This window comes from Acipenser ruthenus, chromosome 7 (assembly GCF_902713425.1).
Source record: "Acipenser ruthenus chromosome 7, fAciRut3.2 maternal haplotype, whole genome shotgun sequence".
NCBI lineage: Eukaryota > Metazoa > Chordata > Actinopteri > Acipenseriformes > Acipenseridae > Acipenser > Acipenser ruthenus.
Genome location: NC_081195.1, coordinates 15,296,404 through 15,319,084, shown reverse-complemented (window position 1 = coordinate 15,319,084; position 22,681 = coordinate 15,296,404). Strand labels below are relative to the sequence as shown.

The window sequence follows — 22,681 nt, the reverse complement described above, 5'->3', positions numbered from 1 at the left end:
AGTAGGTTTTTTTTAAACCATTAAATCTTTCCAAGTTGGACTTCTTAACCAGTCAGTCTTGGTTATCATATCAAGCTTTCTCTGCATGTCAGATGAGACTGCTCAATGTAAAATATCTGTTAACACTTCCCACTTGGGCTCCCGAGTGGCGCATCCAGTAAAGGCGCTCCTCGCAGGATGTGCCCTATAGCCTGGAGATCGCTGGTTCGAATCCAGGCTATGTCACAGCTGACCGTGACCGAGAGTTCCTAGGGGGCGGCGCACAATTGGCTGAGCGCTGCCCGGGTAGGGAGGGCTTAGGTCGGCAGGGGAATCCACGGCTCACCGCGCATCAGCGACCCCTGTGGCCGATAGGGCGCCTGTGGCTCTGCAGCGGAGCCGCCAGATCTGTGTTGTCCTCCGGCACTATAGGTCTGGTAGCATTGCTGTGGATCTGCAGTGCGAAAAATGACGGCTTGGAAGGAGCACGTTTCGGAGGACGCGTGTTTCAGCCTCCGTTTCCTGAGTCGGCGGGGGGGTTGCGAGCGGTGAGCCGGGGATACAGATAATAATTGGGCATGCTAAATTGGGGTGAAAACCGGGGTAAAAATAATTGGCGACGACTAAATGAAAAAAAAAAAAAAAAAAAAAACTTCCCACTTTAGGGACTATTGACAGTTCACTCCTGCATACAGTCTGCTGACCATAAAGTAAGCTACTTAATGAGGCCCATAAAGCTACTGAAGTTTACTTAGTCTAATTGCTGGTCTACACATCCATCTGGGCTAAACCTTGAGATGTACTTTATGGTCGCTACTGACAATTTGTAATTAGCTACCATTCGAGCAACACATTGATCAGTAAATCTTGTTAAAGATCAAAGGAACTGACTTGAGGGAACAAAGAACCATTAGTAGAGACAAATTAGTTTTATAAACATGCTAACAAGTTTTCTTCTAATTAAAACCATGGTGTGAGATTAGAGATCAAAAGCTGTCTGATAAAAACAGCAGCTTTTTTTGTGAACCTGGCTCACTGTTTACAGTCCATCACTTCCAAAACAGCTGGTTTAGCTAAAAACAGACTGGTGGTTTTGTATGGAGCAGTCAGCTTCACTATTACTTGTTTCAGGATTATATTGTTTTCTAGGAATCTGCTGTGACACACATTTCATTACCAAATCTGTAGGCTAATTCCAATATTTGCTTGAGTACATTTTTTCATTTAATAATACTCGTGCATAGTAGCATGGTGAAACAAACTCGTAAATGAGAGCCTTGTACTCGCAAACAGTGACTTGAAGAAAGAAATTATACTTGAGTGTATTGTTGGTACAGTGCGTCCCAATATACTCTATAACCCTTTATCTTCTCAATGGTCTCATTGCTCAAGCCCTTTTAAATGTCAGACTTGAACATGTGACATGAAAACTGAGCATTTGCATAATCTAGATGGTTAACAATTATATAAATGTGAAGGGTATAGTTAGATTTAAACAGAGCTCATTATGCCTCCTCTAACACAAAATAGAAATGCAAGCAATCATATGTTGACATGGAAAATATCCATCATATACTAGCATGGGCTGGTTCAAAGCTTTGTCTTCTCCTGTTAAAATTATAAATAGCATATTTGGAACAGGTTACATGGACCACCCCATATTTTAAACTTGTAGCATCACTCTAAGGGTTTAGGGCAAACTTGGCAATAAAGCATGCACTCTGCAAACGTATTTACAAAGTGCTCCAGACAGTTTACTGCTCCATTCCCCATAAAAAAGAGAAGGTAGACTTGCAAATGGAATGCTGGAACCTCCTACCCATCTGGTTGTCACATGTATACAATAAAACTATTTAACAAAAAGACAGGACAAACCAAATACAAATTTAATTGGGATTTGAAAAGGCAGTGTGCTACGTTTTAAAGGACTGAACTATACAGGGCCCACATCTTAAAATATTATATTGTGAGATGTTTATATATATATATATATATACACACACACATACATATATATATATATATATATATATATATATATATATATATATATATATATATATATATATATATACGCACACATACATACATATACATACATACATATACATATATATATATATATTAAAAGAATCCGCACCTCTCCGTGGTTCATTGCCCCTTTAAAAACACAACCCAACACACACAGGAATGGATCTTTAAAGCGCGGTTGCACTAATTTTAACGAACACACAAAAACAAACCAAAAATGTGCCTACGCAAATGTTTTTCTGCAAGGAGGATTTAACCACCTCCCTGCTGTCTTACAATATATATTACAAGATATTTCAGTTTTTTTATTAAAAATAAATGTTTTATTTTATCCGCATAAGGATTCTTGAAACGTCACAGTCCTTATAATAGACAACCTATAGTAACTTGCATTGTGCAATAACTCTGCAAAGCAATCCACAAACAGTTTCTCACAGCTGTCATGCAACTGTAAACTGGGCTCATTTGTGAGAGGGGGTAGGGGGTTTACAATACTTGCTATATAATATTTTAAGATGTGGGCCGTGATGTGGGATATTAATATTAATAATATTGAAGACATTAATATGTTTCAATATTAACTAAATCAAGTTATTAATCAAATTGATTAATCTTGCTACATAATTGATTTATTAAAATGTTTGGATATACTGTTACTTGATTGATTACTGTCTTGTTAGAATATGCTTTGTTGAAGAAAAAAAATACTTTTTTGACTGTGGCAAAGTGGTTTGCAGTGCGCAGGTGTAGAGGTGATTCAGTGCTCAAAACACAACACAGTTCACGGTGAAAAACAGCTCTTTATTTGTGCTGCAAATAATAGTAACTGGCCCTACACAACGATGTGTATGGCAGTTAAAACCCAAGGGGTTTAGTCCTGAAATAATAATAACACAAATAAAGACACAGACTTTATACACACACACTTCACAGTCTTGCACCAGGGCCTAGTAAATCCTAGCACCGGTGTCATGCTGAATTTGGTCCCCCACGGAAATTGGTCCCTCTGGACTAATTTTCATAGATTGTCCTATGAAAAATGCCCCCCCCCCCCCCGGACTTATTTTCATACATTAAAATTAAGAATATAACTTTTTTCTTTGTTTTTTGGTGTTTGTTTTCCTTCTAACTGTGTAAGAAGCACACCACAAAGAATAATATGCAACAAAACGATAATCTGCAACAAAATGAGCCTTGCAGTAGCAAAATTTATCATCTAAAATGAATCGCTAATAGTTATGTGATAAGCATTTCACTACCACATTCCATCATTAACTCATCTGCCTTTTAGTTTAAATGTTTTTTAAAAAGTCAAATCAACTACGATTGCTTCTGCTCTGCTGCTGCTAATAACAAACTTTATGGACAAATAATTGAAAGAACACCACCATGAATATTTATTTAACCATGCAACTGTACATGTATAAAGTTTATGCAAATACAAACATGAGGTCTACAAGTTGGTAATGGCTGTGATTACAACAGAAGAAACTGTCATACATGTAATGTATATTTGTGAATGTTACATTGTATCACTTAATAAAAAAGGGTGTCTGTTTAATATTTTGTCTAGTATCATCTTGAGGTAACAATAGCGAAAACTGTTTGTCAAAGTCATTTTTATTATAGTCTGTAGGTGTTCAATTGTTACAACTGAAATAATACATTTTCTTAGAGTAAAACATACATTGTAAAACTGAGTTTTCAGCTTAACTGTGTTCTTCATGTCCTTGAGCCATGTGGTTGAGTCTGCTGCTTGGTTACTGCAGTAATTCAGAGTAAAAGTGCCAAGTATTAAACAACTCTTTATAAAGAATACATAATACAAATTATTAATTTTAAGAAATACAAAACAGCCACAGAACCAGTACCTTTAGGACCAGCATTGCAGTAGGACCAACATTGCAAAGGAATTATAAAGCAGTACTAAAGAGACTTACAGAGGTTAGGGGGTGAACTATGCATTACAACTGCTGCTGCAGTCACTTACAACAGGACCTTGGTTTTACATCTCATCCGAAGGAAGGAGCACAAGGACTTGCTTAGGGTCATACACAGTGTCAGTGGCTGAGCTGGGATGGAACCGGAAACCTCCTGGTAACAATTATTTTTTAGTTAACCTTTAATCAAAAATGGTCCCCCAGGACTAATTTTCATAGATTAGCCTATGAAAAATGGCCGTTCCCCACCTCCCTGGATTAATATTTAACATTAAAATGAACAATATAACTTGCAAGGTATTTTTTTTTTCAAACTGTTTCTTTTTTTTCAAACTGAGTAAGGAACACAACACAAAATCAAATAGGGTACTCGATGCATTTTGTAATACAGAATCATCTAGAATTGCAACAAAACAAGCTGTGTTGCGGCGAAATTTATAATAATAATAATAATAATAATAATAATAATAACGGGGGGTGGGGGGGTGGGGACGGAGGGACCTTTTTTCATAATAATTATGAAAATTTGTCCAGTGGGACCATTTTTCATGTGACACCGGCACTGGTCGCAGTGAATTAATTTTGCTAGTTATTTATTTCCATGTTTTGTTTTGTAATGTTTTAAATAATATTTCCTGTTTTTTTTTCCATTTCACTAACAGGTCAATTTCGTCTTTGTTTCGAAATGTGTTTTCCTTTTCTTTTTGGCCGGTGCCATAGTTGCATCATCGTCGGAGTCTGCAGATGACATAGCTCAATCCTATTAATTATATTTGCCTACTATTTCTGTTCACTATACCACTAATGTATCTTTGCCAGAAGGCGTTGCAAATCTATTTATAATGAGATGCAAATTCTGATCTCCTGTATAATGAATGCTGTTCGGAAACTTGCAATGATATTACAGTAGTTATTCATGAAAAAGAGCTGTTTAGTACATCGCACGCAAAAAGTCTATAAAGGACGGAGGACAGTATTTACGAACATGTAAGTAATATTAGTACATACAGCCCACTGTCTGTATCAATAGTTTCAATGTGCAAAACCAGCTCATTTTACTATGTAGTTTGTTTGGGTCTGTAATTTTGCACCTTCAGCTTTGATACATATCCTACAGCAAAAGTCTCACTCTTTGAGGTCATCTAACCATGGGATCTCTGTATACTGTGTGATAAGTAGTATAATGTCAATTTTAATCAATAACATTTTTAAATAGTGCTTGTAACTAAAATGAGACACAAAATGGTATGATGTATATATAACATATATAAACATTTACTAATTGTGTCCAGTGTGACTGACCCTTATTACTGTATGTTAAAGGGTAAGAAATGATCATTTGAAAATGAAATAATTAGAATAAAAAATGTGGACTTTGGAGCATTTAGAATGACTGTAACAAAATAAAGACTGCAAAATTCACAACAAGCAGCAATTAACCCTTCAATTCTGTTTCCAGTTGGATTGGATTATGAATCGGCCTTTCCAAGTGCAACAGAATCGAAGATCATATTCAAACCACGCAGGCTAGGTACACTTACTCTTCATAAATACACTACCTAATTAATAATTACCATCTTTCCAGAGGTGCAATTCGTCAAGCCAGCTAAAAATGATGCTCATCTTTTTTATATAATGAAATTCATCCTTTTGTTTTATTTATGGTGTATGTAGTCTACTTTTTCGTGATATTGATAGGCCTAATTATATATTTAAAGCAGTGATGTTAACAAAAAAAAACAGATGTGCTGTTAAATACTGTAATACACCTACCCTTCCAACATCATGGAGTAAATTACATTTATCAATTTCATTAAATAATTATTATTTTTTTGGCTTCTCTATAATTTTATTCTGCATCTTGGAATGCTAATTCTTCATAATGCGGAATAATATCCTTTTATGTACAGTCGGAAAATATCTTTAATGCAGCTAAGCAGTACCAAAAAAAGAGAGAAAGTCTATTTTCTAAACTGTATTTGCATTTCTTTATTGCTTCTATTTGGCTTAGATGTAAGTTGTTGTTTTCTTAGATGTATTTGCATTTCAGAATGCATAATGTATCACTACATTATCCCTGATAGCATAATGTTATGAATAAAGCCAGTTTTACAAAAAAAATATGAATTCAGGCTCTTGAATTATTTATGAAACTGTTCACTACAATTAACAGTGTCTTTAAAGGAGTCTGTACAAAATAATGCAGCACTGTTCATTTAGTGGGTTTAAATGTGCTACTGTTTTGGGGGACATTCAGTCCATTACCCACTGAATCAACTTTGTGTTGATCTTGCTGCTCAGATACTGATATTTACATTCCATTATTAAAATATGGTGTTGTTTGTATAGGGTTACAAATATCTAATAGGCGGTCATATAATTTATTTTATGAAACCAATTACTAAATAAGTTTGGCAGATGTGTGTCATTTACCTTTTCTTTCAATGTGTTATAATTATGTGTGCTTAGTAATGGTTATAATAGATTAAGAGAACAATCACATTATAGGTCAATGCAATGATATTATATGGGGAAATTTGTAGAAAGGTGCAGAACCCTTACAACCTTGAAACGGGGCAGTTTATAAGACTGACGTGTTATAAACAATTATTATTATTATTATTTATTTCTTAGCAGACGCCCTTATCCAGGGCGACTTACAATCGTAAGCAAAAACATTTCAAGCGTTACAATACAAGTAATACAATTACTTTGCACAAGTAAAATGTGTTGCAACCTTCAGATTTTAAACAAACACAAATTTAGTTTACTGTTCTACTGTAGTATCTCAATTATAAGCTCATTGGTGCATGCACTCATGTTTGTAAACATATGGTACATTTGTGTTATGCATAATCTACCCCTACATTAGGCTACTGTATTCTTTATCGTAACTATTATTTAGCACACCTGACAAGAAATGTAAAAAGAGTATGTCTGGCACACTGGTTTCATTTTGTTTTATGTCAGGTGTATTTAGCAAATCTATTCAGCTTACTTATTGAAACAGACATTTGGTTCTACAGATGATCTTCAACAAAACATATTGAAAATAAGAGATGAATATTCAGGAATGTTTTTTTGTTTGTTTGTTTGATTTTGATCTAACAGTACTTAATCAAATCAGAGCAAAGATAGTGATGTGCAAATCCATTTATTTTTAGAATGGATGGAAGAGAATGATTATGATATATGTGTACGTACACTAATCTGTTTTTTTAAACTGTGTCTAGACATATATTTTTGTCCATTAGTAGAATGCAGTCAATAAGCAGTATACATGTACACTGCAACAGATGGAGAAGTGTCCATGCTGATAACTTGTGAATGGCTTTCCCCTGGATTATTTAACATGTGTACTGGGACTTTAGAAATCAACTATCACACAACCAGTGCATTTGTAGATCCTACTAGAATCTTTGTACATTAGCACTCCCTTTTTATTGTTATGCTAAATGGCACCACCTATCTCAAACAAGTGGCTAGCTTTCAGTATGCTACTCATACATAATTCAGCACATGGCAAAGCTCTGCAACAAAATCTCTGCAAAACCAGGTTTGAACTGGCAGACAGCTTACAACCTAATCACAAGCTAGGAGGCAAAAATTCAGAATCTGTCCAAATTTGACTAGAGATGAGATGCCTGCTGGCCCCAAGGATTTAGTGTTCTGTAAAGATGAATGCAGATACCCTTAACCCTGACTGTGAATGAAGACTGCCCTGCTGCATTCTATATGAGCGATCACAGAGATGTGTCCAACCAAGTTTGATTGTCTCTGCTTAAACTTTACAGGAATCTACATGTGTTCAGTAAAAAAATCACCAGCTTACCATTTTCCTTCTAATTGTATTATTATATACTGTATGGTTAAATTTTACCTGCAGAGTCACAGCAACATCTTTCAGTAACATTCAAAAGCAAGGCTGAAAATTATTCTTATACAACTACAATACAATATAATACAAAATTGTACATATAAGGCTGGGGTGTATAATTCCTATGAGTGTTTCAGAGAGATTATGAAATGCAGCAGGTTAAGTCAACAGACTTCAACAAACTCCTTAGTAAAACATATACAAATAGTAAAATATTTACCAAGTACATTGTAATACATGTACATACCACACCTGCTACGGTTATATGCAAATATCAACGCATTTTTTTAACACATTTTCAGTAAACAAATATTTTAACAATGAAACAGTAATGTCATGTGCTGTATTATGTTAACAGCTGGTGAACACATATTTCAATATATCATCTTGTGCACAAATATTTCAAATACAAGCAGATATTTCTACTACAGCACTAATATAGACAAAGTAATTTAATTACTATGTCACTCCCATACACCTCTGAACCACAGATATCCTATCATCACTGCTGACATTTCTGCCATTGAAAAATGGTTAACAGTAGTAGCCCATCTATCTTTACTTCTTGTGCTCTTTCATTTTCAATTTAAAGCTTTACCAATTACCTGTCAACATGTTGTTGTCTCATGTCTACTTTAACTTCTTTGATTTAGCAACACAAAAAAAAAAAAAAAAAAAAAACATTACATGGCAAAGTGGCAAAGTGTTGTTCTTTTGGAATCCACAAGATGTCCCTGTAGTCTACAGTCTACACTGAAAGGACTACAGCCCCCTAAATGCAGCAGGTAAGAATATGTTACACCTTCCTTCCAAATAGCTGTGCACACTAGGAACAGTGTCCAGGATTATATTCTTTAAAATGATTATGTATCATTTATTTATTTATTTCATGCAAATCCCACAATTTCCCTGACATTTTGTCAAAGGTTATTTTTTTTTTTTTTTAGTGTCTGGATGTGTATATTTTGTATATACCTACTAATTAAATTGCTAATTTTGCACAGAACTCTGCCAGTTCTAAAAGCAGAGTTGCACAGTACCTATTCCATGTATTATACTTACTCAGTTGTCTTCAGGAAACAGATGTGTAACACTAGATTATGACTACTTACCCCTGAAGAGCTTTTTCTCCAAACCAGTCTCCTTTCCCCAAAGTACGAAGAAAGACAGCTTCTTCATTGGGCAGATCTTCTCGTGTGACATTCACCTGTCAGAAGACACATACTTTGGATTTTTTTTCTGATGACTTGTTAGCACTCTAATGAGCCACCAGCTTCCCAGTGCATCATATAAACGGTTGAATTTGCTTACTACTGTTATATGTACAACAAAAAGAACAACAACTTAAGGGACCCTAAAATGGATAACTGCAAGACCATGGCCATCTTGTGATGCAATACAAAAGAGGAACCACTTCTCATAATTCTTGACTTTTCAGTTGACTGTTTTTTAACTGTTTAAGTTGTGCTTTAATGCTCAGTAACATAAAGTGGGACTTTAATAGTGTTAAATTTAAAGTACAGAAATGCCATTAAAATTACATATTTACAGACAGAGCCTTTGATGCAATGTTACCAATGTTTCACAAGATGGTGAACCCCTGGAGCGTTAACCAGGAAGGTAATGTAAAGGGGATCATATAATGGGATTTTTCTTTCTAAACTAGACACACACAATTGTCTATATTACACACATTCTTAAAGCCAAGGCTGGAATGTCAAAAACCAAAGACGACTTTATATCCATTTAGCTCATTAAAATGAAATAACATAAACACAGGACACTAATAGGAAGCTAAACTGATTTCAGTCAGGCTTTCCCATTAGTGGAAAAGCTAGTTGAATTTTAAGGAGGTTTCATCTAGCTTAACTGTGATTGTAGTTTAGCCTTTAAAATGTGTATATTTACTGTAAAGTTAATGTTGAATGAAATACAATAACTTAAGAAAGAAAACCGCAAATGTTAAAGAAAGACAGAATAAGATTTTTCCTGGCTTTCCCCACAGTTCAGCATAAATATAAATCGAATGTCAAATGTGGTAATCTCTCTGCTCTGACAAGAGGTGACTAGCTAGCACAGCATCCCTGGTGTCCCCTATCACTGTTAATAACATCCCAAGCCTGAGTGAGAAGAAAGAGAGCTTACCTTTCCTTTGCTGATGATAAAGAACGTGTCCCCTCGGGCTCCCTGTCGTATGATATACTCCCCGTCTTCGTAGTGCGTCTGTGGAAAGATAAGCTCAATCAGTCAACGCTGTCTGGCATTTTTAGAAAACTGGCCTTAGGGGATCCAGTAGGCATGAGAGAATTTCAGCCCAGCTTCCTGCCTTCCCAGATGGAGAATGAACCATCTATCAGGGGAAATGAGTAAATAAGGTAACACACTACTGATCTCTGTCTAAGCAAGAGTTTTAACTCTTTTAACGTCATCTTAGAGATCTTATCAGTAGAACAAACCCATGACAGTTTGACAGCAGATGAATCATGCTACAGCTCCACCACATGTCTTTTGTGCACTAGGTTTTTGCTGTTAACAACAACTAAAACCATCGCTTCTAAAAAAAAAGTCTCTCCTTGTTTGTAATGCATTTTGTTTCTTTAGTGCTGTTTAAAAATAGGGATTTATCAGCACTAGCTACAGTTAGGTACGGTATGTTATACTATATATTATCAAGACCCCTTGAAGCTTCACATATATACCTCAATCCTGTTGTAAAAAACACCCTAGCTTGGGCTGCCTATTGATCAAAATTGTGATGACGTATACTGCACACCAAAGGCCCAAAGACAACCAAGTTTACATCATTTCTTATGCAGATTTGAGATTAAACCCAGGTGGTCTCTCATTTGTGTATGTATTTATAATATTTACGCAAAACCATAGATTGTTCATATAACTGGACCCTTGCCAACACTATAGATCATCAGTTACATATCTAACATTATTATAACCACATTCTCTGTCAATCATTTTTTACTAGTTAAATGTTTACAGTTCCATACCTTGCTAAAGTTTAAAATGACAAAATACTATTTTTAATGCAACACTTGTTATTCTCCTTTTGTATAAAGTGTAAACCATTATTTGAAAATATAAAAGGTCAAAATACTAGGTGCTACAGCTATGTGATGAATATGATGAAAGGAAAAGCAATAAAGTAACTTCCTGTTTTACAAAGATATGTTTGTGTGCCAAACGTACAATAAAAAGGAGCAGGCTGAAAGGTCATGCTAAAAATAAAATACTTGCTTTGGTATTTTCACTAAAATGTCATGTTTTAAGTTCTTACCTATAAACTGTAAAATGGAGGAAGGGTAGGCCAGTTTATGCAGCATCAACACACATAACTGGACATATTTTGTACTTAAAGCAATTTCAAAGATGCTGTAGCCATAAAAATAACTATAAATTTGACAAAAAAGCAGAACCAAACAACTCACTATTAAGATCTGACAGCTTTGAAATGAGACCCCTACATACTTTAAATGTATCAATAAAAAGAAAATCTAAATGGGTATTTGACCTTATTAGGTAGTAGTGATTCATGGTCTGTTTCGCTCACTGCAGGGGCAGGAGCCTTTCCAGTGTGAGTTTACCACATCTCCCTGATACCATCAAACAGCTTGCATACTTTCTTGCCAAGTTTTAATGTGCTTTGGTCATCGTACACGTTGAGAAAACATCTAACATTTCAAAGCGTATTTGTTAGGGACGTTTAATCATAAAATGATCAAAGTTTCATCCCAGATAAGAGCTTTACGGTAGTAGTTATTAGCTGTACTGTAGTAGTGCCTCTAAGCACTAACTATTTATAATAATATAATGTGGAAGCCACCCAAAGGCAAAAATTACTCAATATAGCTTTAAACAGTTGAAACAAAACAGAAGGATAAATGCAGGTTGGGATCCAATTTCAGAAGAAATTAGCCTGATGAAATTCCGGTTTGTCCCAATCTGATCTCAGATTCCAAAGCTATTTCCTGTCGCTTCTGGGCTTGGGTCCAAAACCGCTCTTGGCTGTCACCATCTACTAACGACAAATTTGTCATCACCTCTGTATGATACAGTCCCAGAATTACAGAGCAAAGTGTGAAACACAAGGTTGATCAATGACCCAAAAGTGCCAATAGCTGCCAGGGACAACAGGAAATCTTATCAAATCTCTTCAACAGACAAAGTTGACCCTTGAAGATGAAGAATAATACAATGACATATAAGTTCCCATTATCTCCCATCACGTGGATGTGACTAGTCAGAAATGGCATGGGTGTACACATTAGCTATTGGGGTTGTGCCACTATACATTTGTAATCATATCTGTTTATGAATTACGATATCTCACCTGGAGGGTACTATATTCTGCAGGTAAAAGGTAGTAAATACACATGAAGTAGTTTGATTCAAACACCAGTGGGTGCTGGAAGCAAATCAGCAACACTACACTTCCCTAGGGCTTACCTCATTCTATATATAACCTTTAAAGATTGTGTTCAACTTACTTCAGTCTAATCAAAAGACATTGAACATCGAGTTAATCAAGATAATTAACAAATTGTCAAGAAAAAAAAAGAACACAATGTCAACATATATTGGAAGAAAAATGTTGAAATCGGCTCTTCTCCCAAATCTTGTAATCTGTCTGGAACATATCGACTGGTGCCAGCTGTGTTCTTTTATTTTGAATTATTTATAAAGCAGATTCCACGTCTGTCTGGTTGTGATTCCAGATTGCAACAGTAAGGGTCATAGAAGACGATGTTAGCAGTGGCCCCATATGCACACACACGCAATATGGAAAAAGATTAACCCTTGACACAAAGCACTTAATGTCACTGAGAACACTGTGGGAATGCCCGCCCACTGCTTGACTTGGAACAGATGTCTGGAATTCAAACTAGACACCGATGTAATTTTCAGGGCCTTTTTATTTGTAATTGCTTATTATCATATACTTGACAAATAAAGAATGGATGTATATTTTCTGTAAATCTTTTTGTGTAGTTACTTGTTTATTTATAGCCAAAAACTACACTCTTGTCTCCAGGTCTTATCTTTGCTGGTTAAATGATCAATTATCACAAAAAGACCATCTAAACCGAAATAAAATGATTTACAAAGTGTAAATGATTATTATTACAGTATTGTTTGCTAAGCACAGCTTATACTGCATTCTTATGAAGGATCTAGAGAGGTGTCAGTGAGCCATTTCATCAACTATTTTTTTGTTATCTGTAGCAACGAACCAACTTCTACAGGATGCATTTAAAAAACAATAAAAAGGACAATTAAAGTACACTGTAAACCACAGTTTCATTAGTAGATTGGGCTAATGAAAACCCTATTAAGATTATTAACTCTTAGAGCATAGCCTGTGGGTGCAGGGGGCCTCAGTGATTTTGTAGTTACTAATGTGGTCTTCCACACATTTTAGTAAGGACCACTGGGTTAAAGTAAGTAGTTAAAACAGAGAATTTGAACTTTGCATATTCATAATTTCTGAAATGATCCTTAAATAGTTGTGGCTTTCGCATGCATTAATAATCTTTGATATCCTACAGTGCTGCTTATCTATTCTAATTCACTATGTTTTGATCACACAAGCTCCAAGCCCAGTCAACCATAGTGACTTATAAGGGAAGATGCAGGGAAAAGTTTAAATTTGTATTCATATACATATTAGAACTTTTTTTGTACCTTTGTCGCTCACAAGTAGTTGCTCAGTTAATCAATACAGCCGGCAAAGGTACTAAAGTATAATCAAAGCCTTGGGATATTATGGTATTTACGATACTGTAAAGGTGTTGGTACAGTACACCCTGTAATCTGGCCATGGGTTTGAAGCTCAGCTACTGAGGCTCATTTCACCGCTTAGTCCCTGATACTCCTGCCACAACCTGGTTGGTAGCTCCTTAGTTGTCCCACAATTATGAATAATAAAGTATATGTGAAAAGACTGTTACATATCCAAATTCAAGTTTCCCCCCGAAATTTTCACCTGTACCAACTATGGTGGTCTTTAAATCCCCTACCTCCCATTTTTTTCTCGGCTTTTGTTTGTGTGGTTCAGTAAAAACTCCAAACCTGTAAAAACTGATCATGAACCAGCTTGAGTTACTCTCACTCCACTGCCTTCCTTTCATCTCTTTCATCAAAATTGAGTTACTTTTGTTTGCTTTAACTTTGGTCACATGAATGAAAAGTTCACTTACCAGCTCTCCCTATGAAACTCCTTGTACATTTTTGCTTTCTTTGCAGAGAGCAGTTTAATTACCCTGCTAGTAACAGGTCTGCCGCAGGGTACATTCACTCAGCAGTCAAACGCTTAATTACCATCGACTCTTAATTACAAAGCTTTTAATTTAATTTTTTATGGCATAGCAGCAGAACAAACAAACAGACAGCATTGGGAGTCCACTGTCACTGACGTTAATATAAATCATTGTTCATTCTTTTTTTTTGAGAGTCTGCTCAAGTACCTTTCAGGAAATGAAGCTTTCCTCTGAGTTTTCTGTACTCTTATTTATGCATTTGTTTCAAATTTCATTTAATAATCATGAACAAACATTTTGGCTCGTGGCCTCATCAGCGTGTCACTGCCTTGCTTCTTAACTTAGTTTAATCATTTCTGCCTTTCCAAAAACATTTAGAGGCACACCAAATTGGACCACCACTGTTGACACACTCATGTCACTGTGGCAAAGTGGTTTGCAGTGCGCAGGTGTAGAGGTGATGCAGTGCGCAAGATAATGACAAACAACAAAGTACTGGTGAAATGATGGTTTTATTTGTAATCCAACATCACTTGACAACAGTAAATAATAATGAGAACTGACAATACACAACGATGTGTATTGCTCAGTTAAATCCACGGGGTTCAGTCCCGAAACAATAGACATGGTATTTAAACACACACAATAAACACAAACACGGTCACAAGTCCAAAGTGAGTGCTGTAGTGCTTGTGGTGAAAATACAGTTTATCATGAACAAGGTGCAGTGTTGTCCGGGTTTAGTGCTGGCCTGTAGCGACATCTCCGGATCGTGTTAGTCTAATAACAACAAACAAGTATCAATCAATCAATCTTTATTTTATATAGCGCCTTTCATAGTAGACCACCATCACAAAGCTCTTTACAAGATGTAGTAACAACAAGAACATTCATAATGCTTTAAATACAGAGAAAATGCATAATACATAATATACAGTAAAAAACAACAAAAATAAAAAAACAATGCATAATACATTAAATACAGTGGAAAGTGCATAATACATTAAATAGTACATTAAATACAGTGGAAAGTGTACGGGCAGCAGTGTGGAGTACTGGTTAGGGCTCTGTACTCTTGAGTAGAGGGTCGTGGGTTCAATCCCAGATGGGGGACACTGATGCTGTACCCTTGAGCAAGGTACTTTACCTAGATTGCTCCAGTAAAAAACCCAAATGTATAAATGGGTAATTGTATGTAAAAATAATGTGTAAAATAAAAAATAAAAAATGTAATTGTATGTAAAAATAATGTGATATATGTGATATCACGCACCAAAGCTGGGAGAGAGGTCCAAAGATTCGGAGCCATGAAGCTAAATGAGCGTTCTCCAAGTGTGGTGCACTTTTGCTTGGGGAAAACAAGCAGGCCAGAGTCGGAGGACCTCAGCTTGCGGGCAGGGACATAGCAGGTTGAGGAGGTACTTGGGACCTGTGTGATGAAGGGCATTGTAGGTGAGCAGGAGAGTTTTGAAAATAATCCTGAACTTTACAGGTAGCCAGTGCAGCTGGGCAAGACTGGGGGTGATATGATCACGTTTTTTACATCTGGTAAGGATCCTGGTAGCGGCATTCTGTACTAGCTGCAGTCGGTTTATGGTGTGTGCCGGGAGACCACCATATAGAGAGTTGCAGTAGTCAAGTCGAGAGGAGACAAATGCATGAAAAAGTATCTCCGCATCTGGGAGGGAAAGGTAGGGACGGAGTTTGGAGATGTTTTGAAGATGGTAGAAGGAAGATTTGACCACGGAGGAGATGTGGGCATCAAAGGAGAGGTTGCTGTCAAAAAGTACACCAAGGCTTGGGGGAAGGCAGTAGCAGACAGTTTCCGAGGTTCAGGGCAGCTATATTTAGATTCTTAAGTTTTAGATCCTACTGGAAGGAGTTCAGATTTTCTAGTGTTCAGCGGACGAAAATTTGTAGACATCCAGGCCTCGATGTCTTGAATGCAAGCCGAGAGCCGGACCATGGCAGAGGGGCTACCAGGGTTGAGTTTTAAGTAGAGCTGGGTGTGTCTTCAGCATGTAGATATTGAAGAGAAGGGGCCCAAGAAAAGATCCTTGGGGGACACGACAAGTGACTGGGTTTGGAACACCACTGCGTCCAGCATAGAAAACAGACTGATTTTAGACAAGACAAAACAAACAAAACACTCAAGATACCAATACGTTTCTCCTTCCGGTTCAGTGTTTAACCATACAAAGGAACAGATCACCTCGCTACGTCCCCTTATATACTGTCAGTCACGCCCCCTTGGTTAGCGATTGCAACCGTTTCTCCTCCAATCAGCAGTTGCCACATCGCATCCCTTCCGGTTCGATGACTTGGTGTACCGTAGCTCCGCCCCCTTTCTATATGGCTAACTTACACCTAACCTTTACACAGCACCCTCACAGGTCGGGAGGGAGGCTTATCACCAAGAATCATTCTGCCTCTGTCACAGTCACTTATATTAAAGTGGTTAGAACAACAACCATAACTAGTGCATTCTTTTAAATCTAAGTAGAAATAAATGACAATTGTGTTTTCAATACCTAGAAAAAAGTTTATTGCAATGAGTATTTTTTCATGGAAATACCCTGCAATTGTTTTCTCTCTGAATTCTGTTATGCTTTTTGTTATGGTTGAAGAGTTATGCTTTCTCTAGCCAGGTGATACAAACTCATTTAGTTTGTCACTCCTCTGTGTTTTATCTTTTAATGAGGATAATTTAGACAAATTGGAAAGTCTTTAGGTTTACATGCAACTAGGAAGCACAATGATAGTGTAAAACAATAAATAAAGTTACAGCACCCATATAAGAGAACTGGAAATTCATTCTTAAGATCCACAACCTTTGGTTCACACAGAACAATGCTGGCCTTTGTTTTTACTTCAGTCCATACAATTTGTATGACTATGAGCACTACTGGTATAACAACAGGACCCTGACATTGCCTGATTTAACTAAACTACAACTGCAGGTCAGTTACTGTTGCAAACATCATATCTGGATTGATTTGAAACCCTCTGTAAATTATCATCTAGAGATTGCCATTTTAATTTCCTAAAATGTTAATGAAGTGAAAATACACAATTTTCATGTTAATAACCTAAATACTGAAGAATCATATTTTAGCATATTTTAGCATATTTATTGTATCTCTAATCCCAAACTGACACTTAAAGCTTTCAAGGTCTTGAGGCAGCAGCATTTGTTATATTTGCAAGTTGACAGCTTTTAATAATTAGGTTGGTAGTCTCTCTGGCAACTCTCCCAAGCTAAAAGTTATTTTCAGAAGTTTTGAACCCTCATGTCTAAGGCCCTGTGTAAATTGCGATTTTACGGGCTGTGCGGAAATCGTGAAATTAGCCCAATACCGTGATTTTTACAATATTCTTAAGACATAAAAATATATGATTTCATAATTATTATTTGTATTTCATCCAAAAAAAAATCACATTAACGAAACTGTACAGCTCTGCTGTGTGCCTGCATGTAATATTCTCCATGCACATAGTACTGTGCAGTGATTGTCATGTGACTATGCAATCTAGGCAGGAAATTAAAATACTACACACTGTAAACAAGAAAATGGATGTCTCCAAAAAGGTCAAAAAATGTCTGCAGCGGATCACGTAAAGCAGTATCCAGTAGGAGTTTTACACAGCGAGGAAGGTAAGCTTTCCTGTACGTCCTGAAAGGTTACTGTAGATCACTACCGAGAATTGGCTGTTGACAGGCATTTAGATTCAAGTATTCACCGAAAGAGAAAGCCGGAAATCCAGAGCAGTACTGCGATTGCTTTATTTGCAAAGAAACAAAAAATGGTGATTTCAATGTTCCAAAAGTCCACTGAAAACCGTGAAGCACAAAACACATTACATTTTGACCTGACAAAGAGGCGTTTGTTTGCGTCTCTCTGATATTGTAAAGTGCTTGAATAACTTTGGCGTTGATTTTGATGATGTCAGTGCATTTATCTCTATATTTGGTGTTTAAAAAATAATAATAATCTGTACACATAATTTATAAAATAGTTCCGTGCACATTCTGCGAAATATGATACTTTACCCGTGACACTGCCGTGAACTTCAAAGAAAAGTTCTGCGATTTTCACAGGGCCTTACTCATGTCAACTGAGGGCAAAAAACTATTTGAATATAAAATGCATGCTGTTAATACTATAGAAGATGGATAGTTGAGCACAGACAACTGGTGGTTTATAAACGAGATAAAACAGTCCTTGGTCAAAAGACCAAATCACTTAAAGACTGACATTAAGTATCTCACTATGGTAGGCCAACCCTGACGTAGTTACACACCATGGTAATGTCAATCTGATTACTTTGTAGCAGGCTTGATTTAAGACCACAGGGTTGACAGTTAAATCCTTGTCTCCCAGAATTTACATTTTCAAAAGTAAGTTATTGTTCAAATTACCATGGTGCCACGTTCATATAATGACAAGACCACTGAGAAGAAAGTAGTCATGTACTTGCTCAAGCATACAATGTAGGTCAATTCAAGACCTGCTGCCAACATCACAGATTTAGTCAAGTGCATTAATTTAAACCTGTTGAGGAAAACTAGTTGTTATAGAAGTCTATGGCAAGGTTTTTACCTGTACGAGTTTTGTTTTGATTTTTTTAATTCAGTCAAATTAGAAAAATATGTCTTATTTGGTAGTTATGAACCATTTAAGTTAAAGTTAACTTGCTAGTAGTGTAAACTAGTCATTACATCTTTGGTACAGCAATGCTACAGTATGTGAGGCATTGTTTTTTACATGACAAACAAGGAACAGTTTTCTTCCCAGGGGACTATGGGATATAAGCGTGTGATTTAATCCTTTGTAGATTAACTACCTGAGATCACCTCAGCTGACTTCAACTTCGGCATGCAATTATTTCAGATGCTCAAAGTAATTTCGTGCTAGAACAGCATTTAAATGTTTATAAAACAAGAGACATATTTAAATGACTTTGCTGTTAATGTAGTTAATGTTTTCTTTGCAAATGCATTAGTAATAGAATCAACATAAGTTACAGGTGTTTTTATATGAATATTTAGCTGTCATAAGGCTATTAAAAAGACTCATCGAATCATCACAATACAAAGCTACAAAGTCTCAAAGAAGTTTCAGCAGTGAACTGGAAATGCTTAACAGCTTAGCAGACATTTCAGAAAGATAGGCAAGAAATAGGAAGCAAGGTTAGCTACTCACACTCAGCATTTCTAGGCAATTATTGAGAGTGACTATACAACTGAAATATTGATTGTTAACCTATTTTTTTCTTTTCCAGATCTTCAGTATGAAGTAGCTTTGTGTCTTTTACAGTCAGCAAAGCATCAGACCTAGTCTTTGGACTCCAGTTACTCTACAAATCCAACCAATGCATCTTTCTAAAACATACCAAGAATAGAACGACACGTTTTTCAGATAACTATGCTGTTAAACTGTCTCGTGTGTTTGCAGTGGCAATATGTGTTTCTCAGGTGGCACATGAACAGGACCTGGTTTTGATGCCTTTCAAGATATAAAAAAAAATTCTATAAATATTTGACAAGAAATGTGCTTCTCTTGTACAAGGAAATTGTACATTTTATTAAAATGTCTTTCACTGAAAAATTTGTAGACCTACCTCTTCAAGGACATCGGCTAGCTTGCTCAGTATTTCCTCTGGAAGGCCATGGAACGTTGGAACACTGCAAAAAAAAAAAAGTTTTTGTAACATTTCTAAACTTGGAAGGGAAATGGTTCCACCAAAGGGGCAATATTGTATGGCTGTTGTTAAATAGTTAAACCAAGTTGAGTAAGGTTGCTGGATAACAATGTGGTCCTAGAAAATATAAAAAAGTGTATGTAGCAAGAAGGGGTAACTTCTCAGAGGAAATATTATATGTTAAAAAAAAATAATGGTAGCTTAACGCTCCAACAAAATGTGAATTTAAATAAAAAAAACAATCTAACAAGCTATAAAGCTGAGATTGCCTTCAATATGTGCTAACCAAAGTTTTTTAAATCCATCGTTTGTACTCTTAAATGAAATCTAAGAGTCAATTTGCTTTCACACTTCTAAGAGCTGTCAGTTTTACAACCCATGATATAACAGTAGCCCAAACAGCCAAATGTATTCTTGATTTTTGATTGGGCTCATAAAATCTCCCAAGAACACACATGCCGGGCTAAGCAAACAATTCTGCAAAGACTCACAAACCTTTTCAACACTGCACCTTGGTACACTGCAGAGGATTCAATATTAAATTTTATCCATAAAAAAAGAAGTGACGCAGCAAGATGACTAGCTCTTGCTTACTTCCCCATCCTGTGAAGCTTAAAAGGCTTCTAAAGTTACCAGTAAAAGCTGACTTCATTTAAATCAATCCCCTCTATTCTGGAATCTGACATCATCTGTCAAATGGCTTCCTGTAAAGTGCAACACAAAAAGCCTTTGGATACAGATATTTTAAGTGATAAGCACATGAAATCTGTTGTCTCGGTCCGTATAGAATAAAACTGACTCATCAACTGTACCCTGATTTCCTCCAAATAACGCACACACACAGTCAGACTGTCGAGGGATAATGTGGTTTTGTTCTTATAATTCTTAGTAAACAAAGGCAATCCAAAGAAAAATGACACATTTTGCAGACACTTTTTGAAAATGTTTTCATAAAGGTAATCCAGTCTAAGACCAAACGTATTTCCCTTCTGGCAAAGGATATAAGGGATTAAAGGATTTATGTACGAACCCTCTCATTTCAAATAAAGAATGCTCCAGAAACAGGTACAGTATTTCCAGTTTTACTGTGCAGACAAACATTTCAGGGGGAAATAAAATAATGAAATCATCAAGTGGTATAAAATTAGCAAGAAACTGTTATGACTGAAATACTTTCTTTTAGCAACTAAGTTGCTTTCAGCTCTTTTCAAACCGTCACACTTACTTTATTCCTCTCAAATATTGCCTTTGCTTCAAAATAGCGCATAATATAAAAAAAAGAAACTTCAGTTAATATTATTCAAAACACCCTAAACAAGGACATATCAGCAACTCTTTAAAGCAACTGGAATTGTAATTCTCCCAGCTGTCTTGTGTTTATACTGTAAGAATAAACTGAACATCAGTCAAAAGTGTGCATATTCTGGTAACAATTCCAGTACCATTACAGCATAGACAGTTGCACCATGAGTGAATCATGGCATTCCTTTTTTACAACTACAGATGGCGCACTGAGCCTAAATTGTCTTTCTTTTTTTTTTTTTAATATACCATAGGGATTTTATTATTTACCAGAAAAGCTTGATTTGTTTTTTTGTGAAGTTTCTTTTTTAGTCAAAATTAGGTTGACTTTTCATTCGTTGTAAGATTAAATAAGCCATGGTGTGTTCTGCCCAAATCACCCAAATCCTGATCAAAAGGAAACTCTCCATCGCTGATATACTATAAGAAAGAGGAGTACAGATTAGCCAGTGCAGCAGCAGGAGGTTGGGTTGACAATTTGTGAGAAGTAGGGAGTCTTGCATTACAGGAGCTTTGCTTGGGTTTTCTCTGAACAGCACTTTGATTTTGCTACTCTAGTCCTGCCACTTTAGCACTTTATTGAGTTATAGAACAGAATCAATGTAAAAACTTGCGTGAAATCAGAAAGTAACTTTAGGTTAATATGGTCACTTTAATAATCACACATATCACTAACTGAAATATTGCAATTTTAAATAATAGACACAGGAAAAAGTAGGAGCAAGTATTTAGCAAACCAGCCAGCTCTATTTGTGTGACAATATCCACACAGCTGCTTTAAAAAAAATGTTGCCTCTCCTAAACAAATGTAACACTTTTTCCTATGTACCACTGCACAAAAAATGTTTGATCTTTATAAAATAGACAGAAAAAATATATAAACTGTTTCCTGCTTCTTTGAGACATTAAATCAGGTGTATGTGCGCAATGCACGATCAGCCTTTTAATATGTAAAATATGTTTTTCAAGCAGCATGCTCTTTTCAAGGCCATTATGTAAATAAAAAGACCCTCATAATTAAATGAAAGGAAAAGTGATGTGTTTTATTTTTTTTTCCTGAAACCGACAGGTGGACGATTGGAGCTGGCTGACAGAGAGGCATAGATAATAGCAGTCATTATACTGAATTAGAAAACAAATGGGAGAAAAGTGACGTTCATGCGGGTAAGAAAAAATATCCCAATAAAAACCAACCTTTTCAAAAATTCCATATACTCGGAATGCTTGATTAGACCAGTCCTCATCATTATCGTCTGAAAACATTGTCGATCAATGGCCCACAACTTCACGTTGGTGAGAGCTGAAAAAACAAAAAGAATTTCAATGAATAGGTGGCATACACAGCAGAGAAAAAAATATTATTAATAAACTGTAAAGACCATTAATATGAATTATTAACTGTTAATAATTGAAATGAATTGCTTTTCTTAATGCACTACAGTTAATTAATCACGCTTTGAATTCTTACAGCATATTAAACAGGCGAACACAAATTGATTTTCCTGTAGCTTTCCTGTAAAAAGTCTGGTAATGCATGTTTTTGATTCAAGCTGCCCTATATTACTATTTTTATATAGTAC

At 36.0% G+C, this 22,681-nt stretch overlaps 1 protein-coding gene across 2 annotated transcripts in view; it reads right to left on the bottom strand.

The window, feature by feature from the left end:
- LOC117414972 (cGMP-dependent protein kinase 1) overlaps window positions 1-22,681 on the bottom strand; it is a 186,088-nt gene that overhangs the window by 36,356 nt on the left and 127,051 nt on the right. For both annotated transcript variants that reach the window (XM_034024849.2, XM_034024848.3), the window contains exons 4-7: window positions 22,296-22,401; window positions 19,719-19,782; window positions 9,973-10,050; window positions 8,940-9,034 (exon numbers count right to left, since the gene is read on the bottom strand). In XM_034024849.2, the coding sequence (XP_033880740.1) occupies window positions 8,940-9,034; window positions 9,973-10,050; window positions 19,719-19,782; window positions 22,296-22,401 (343 nt within the window). The remainder of the gene's footprint in view (window positions 1-8,939; window positions 9,035-9,972; window positions 10,051-19,718; window positions 19,783-22,295; window positions 22,402-22,681) is intronic.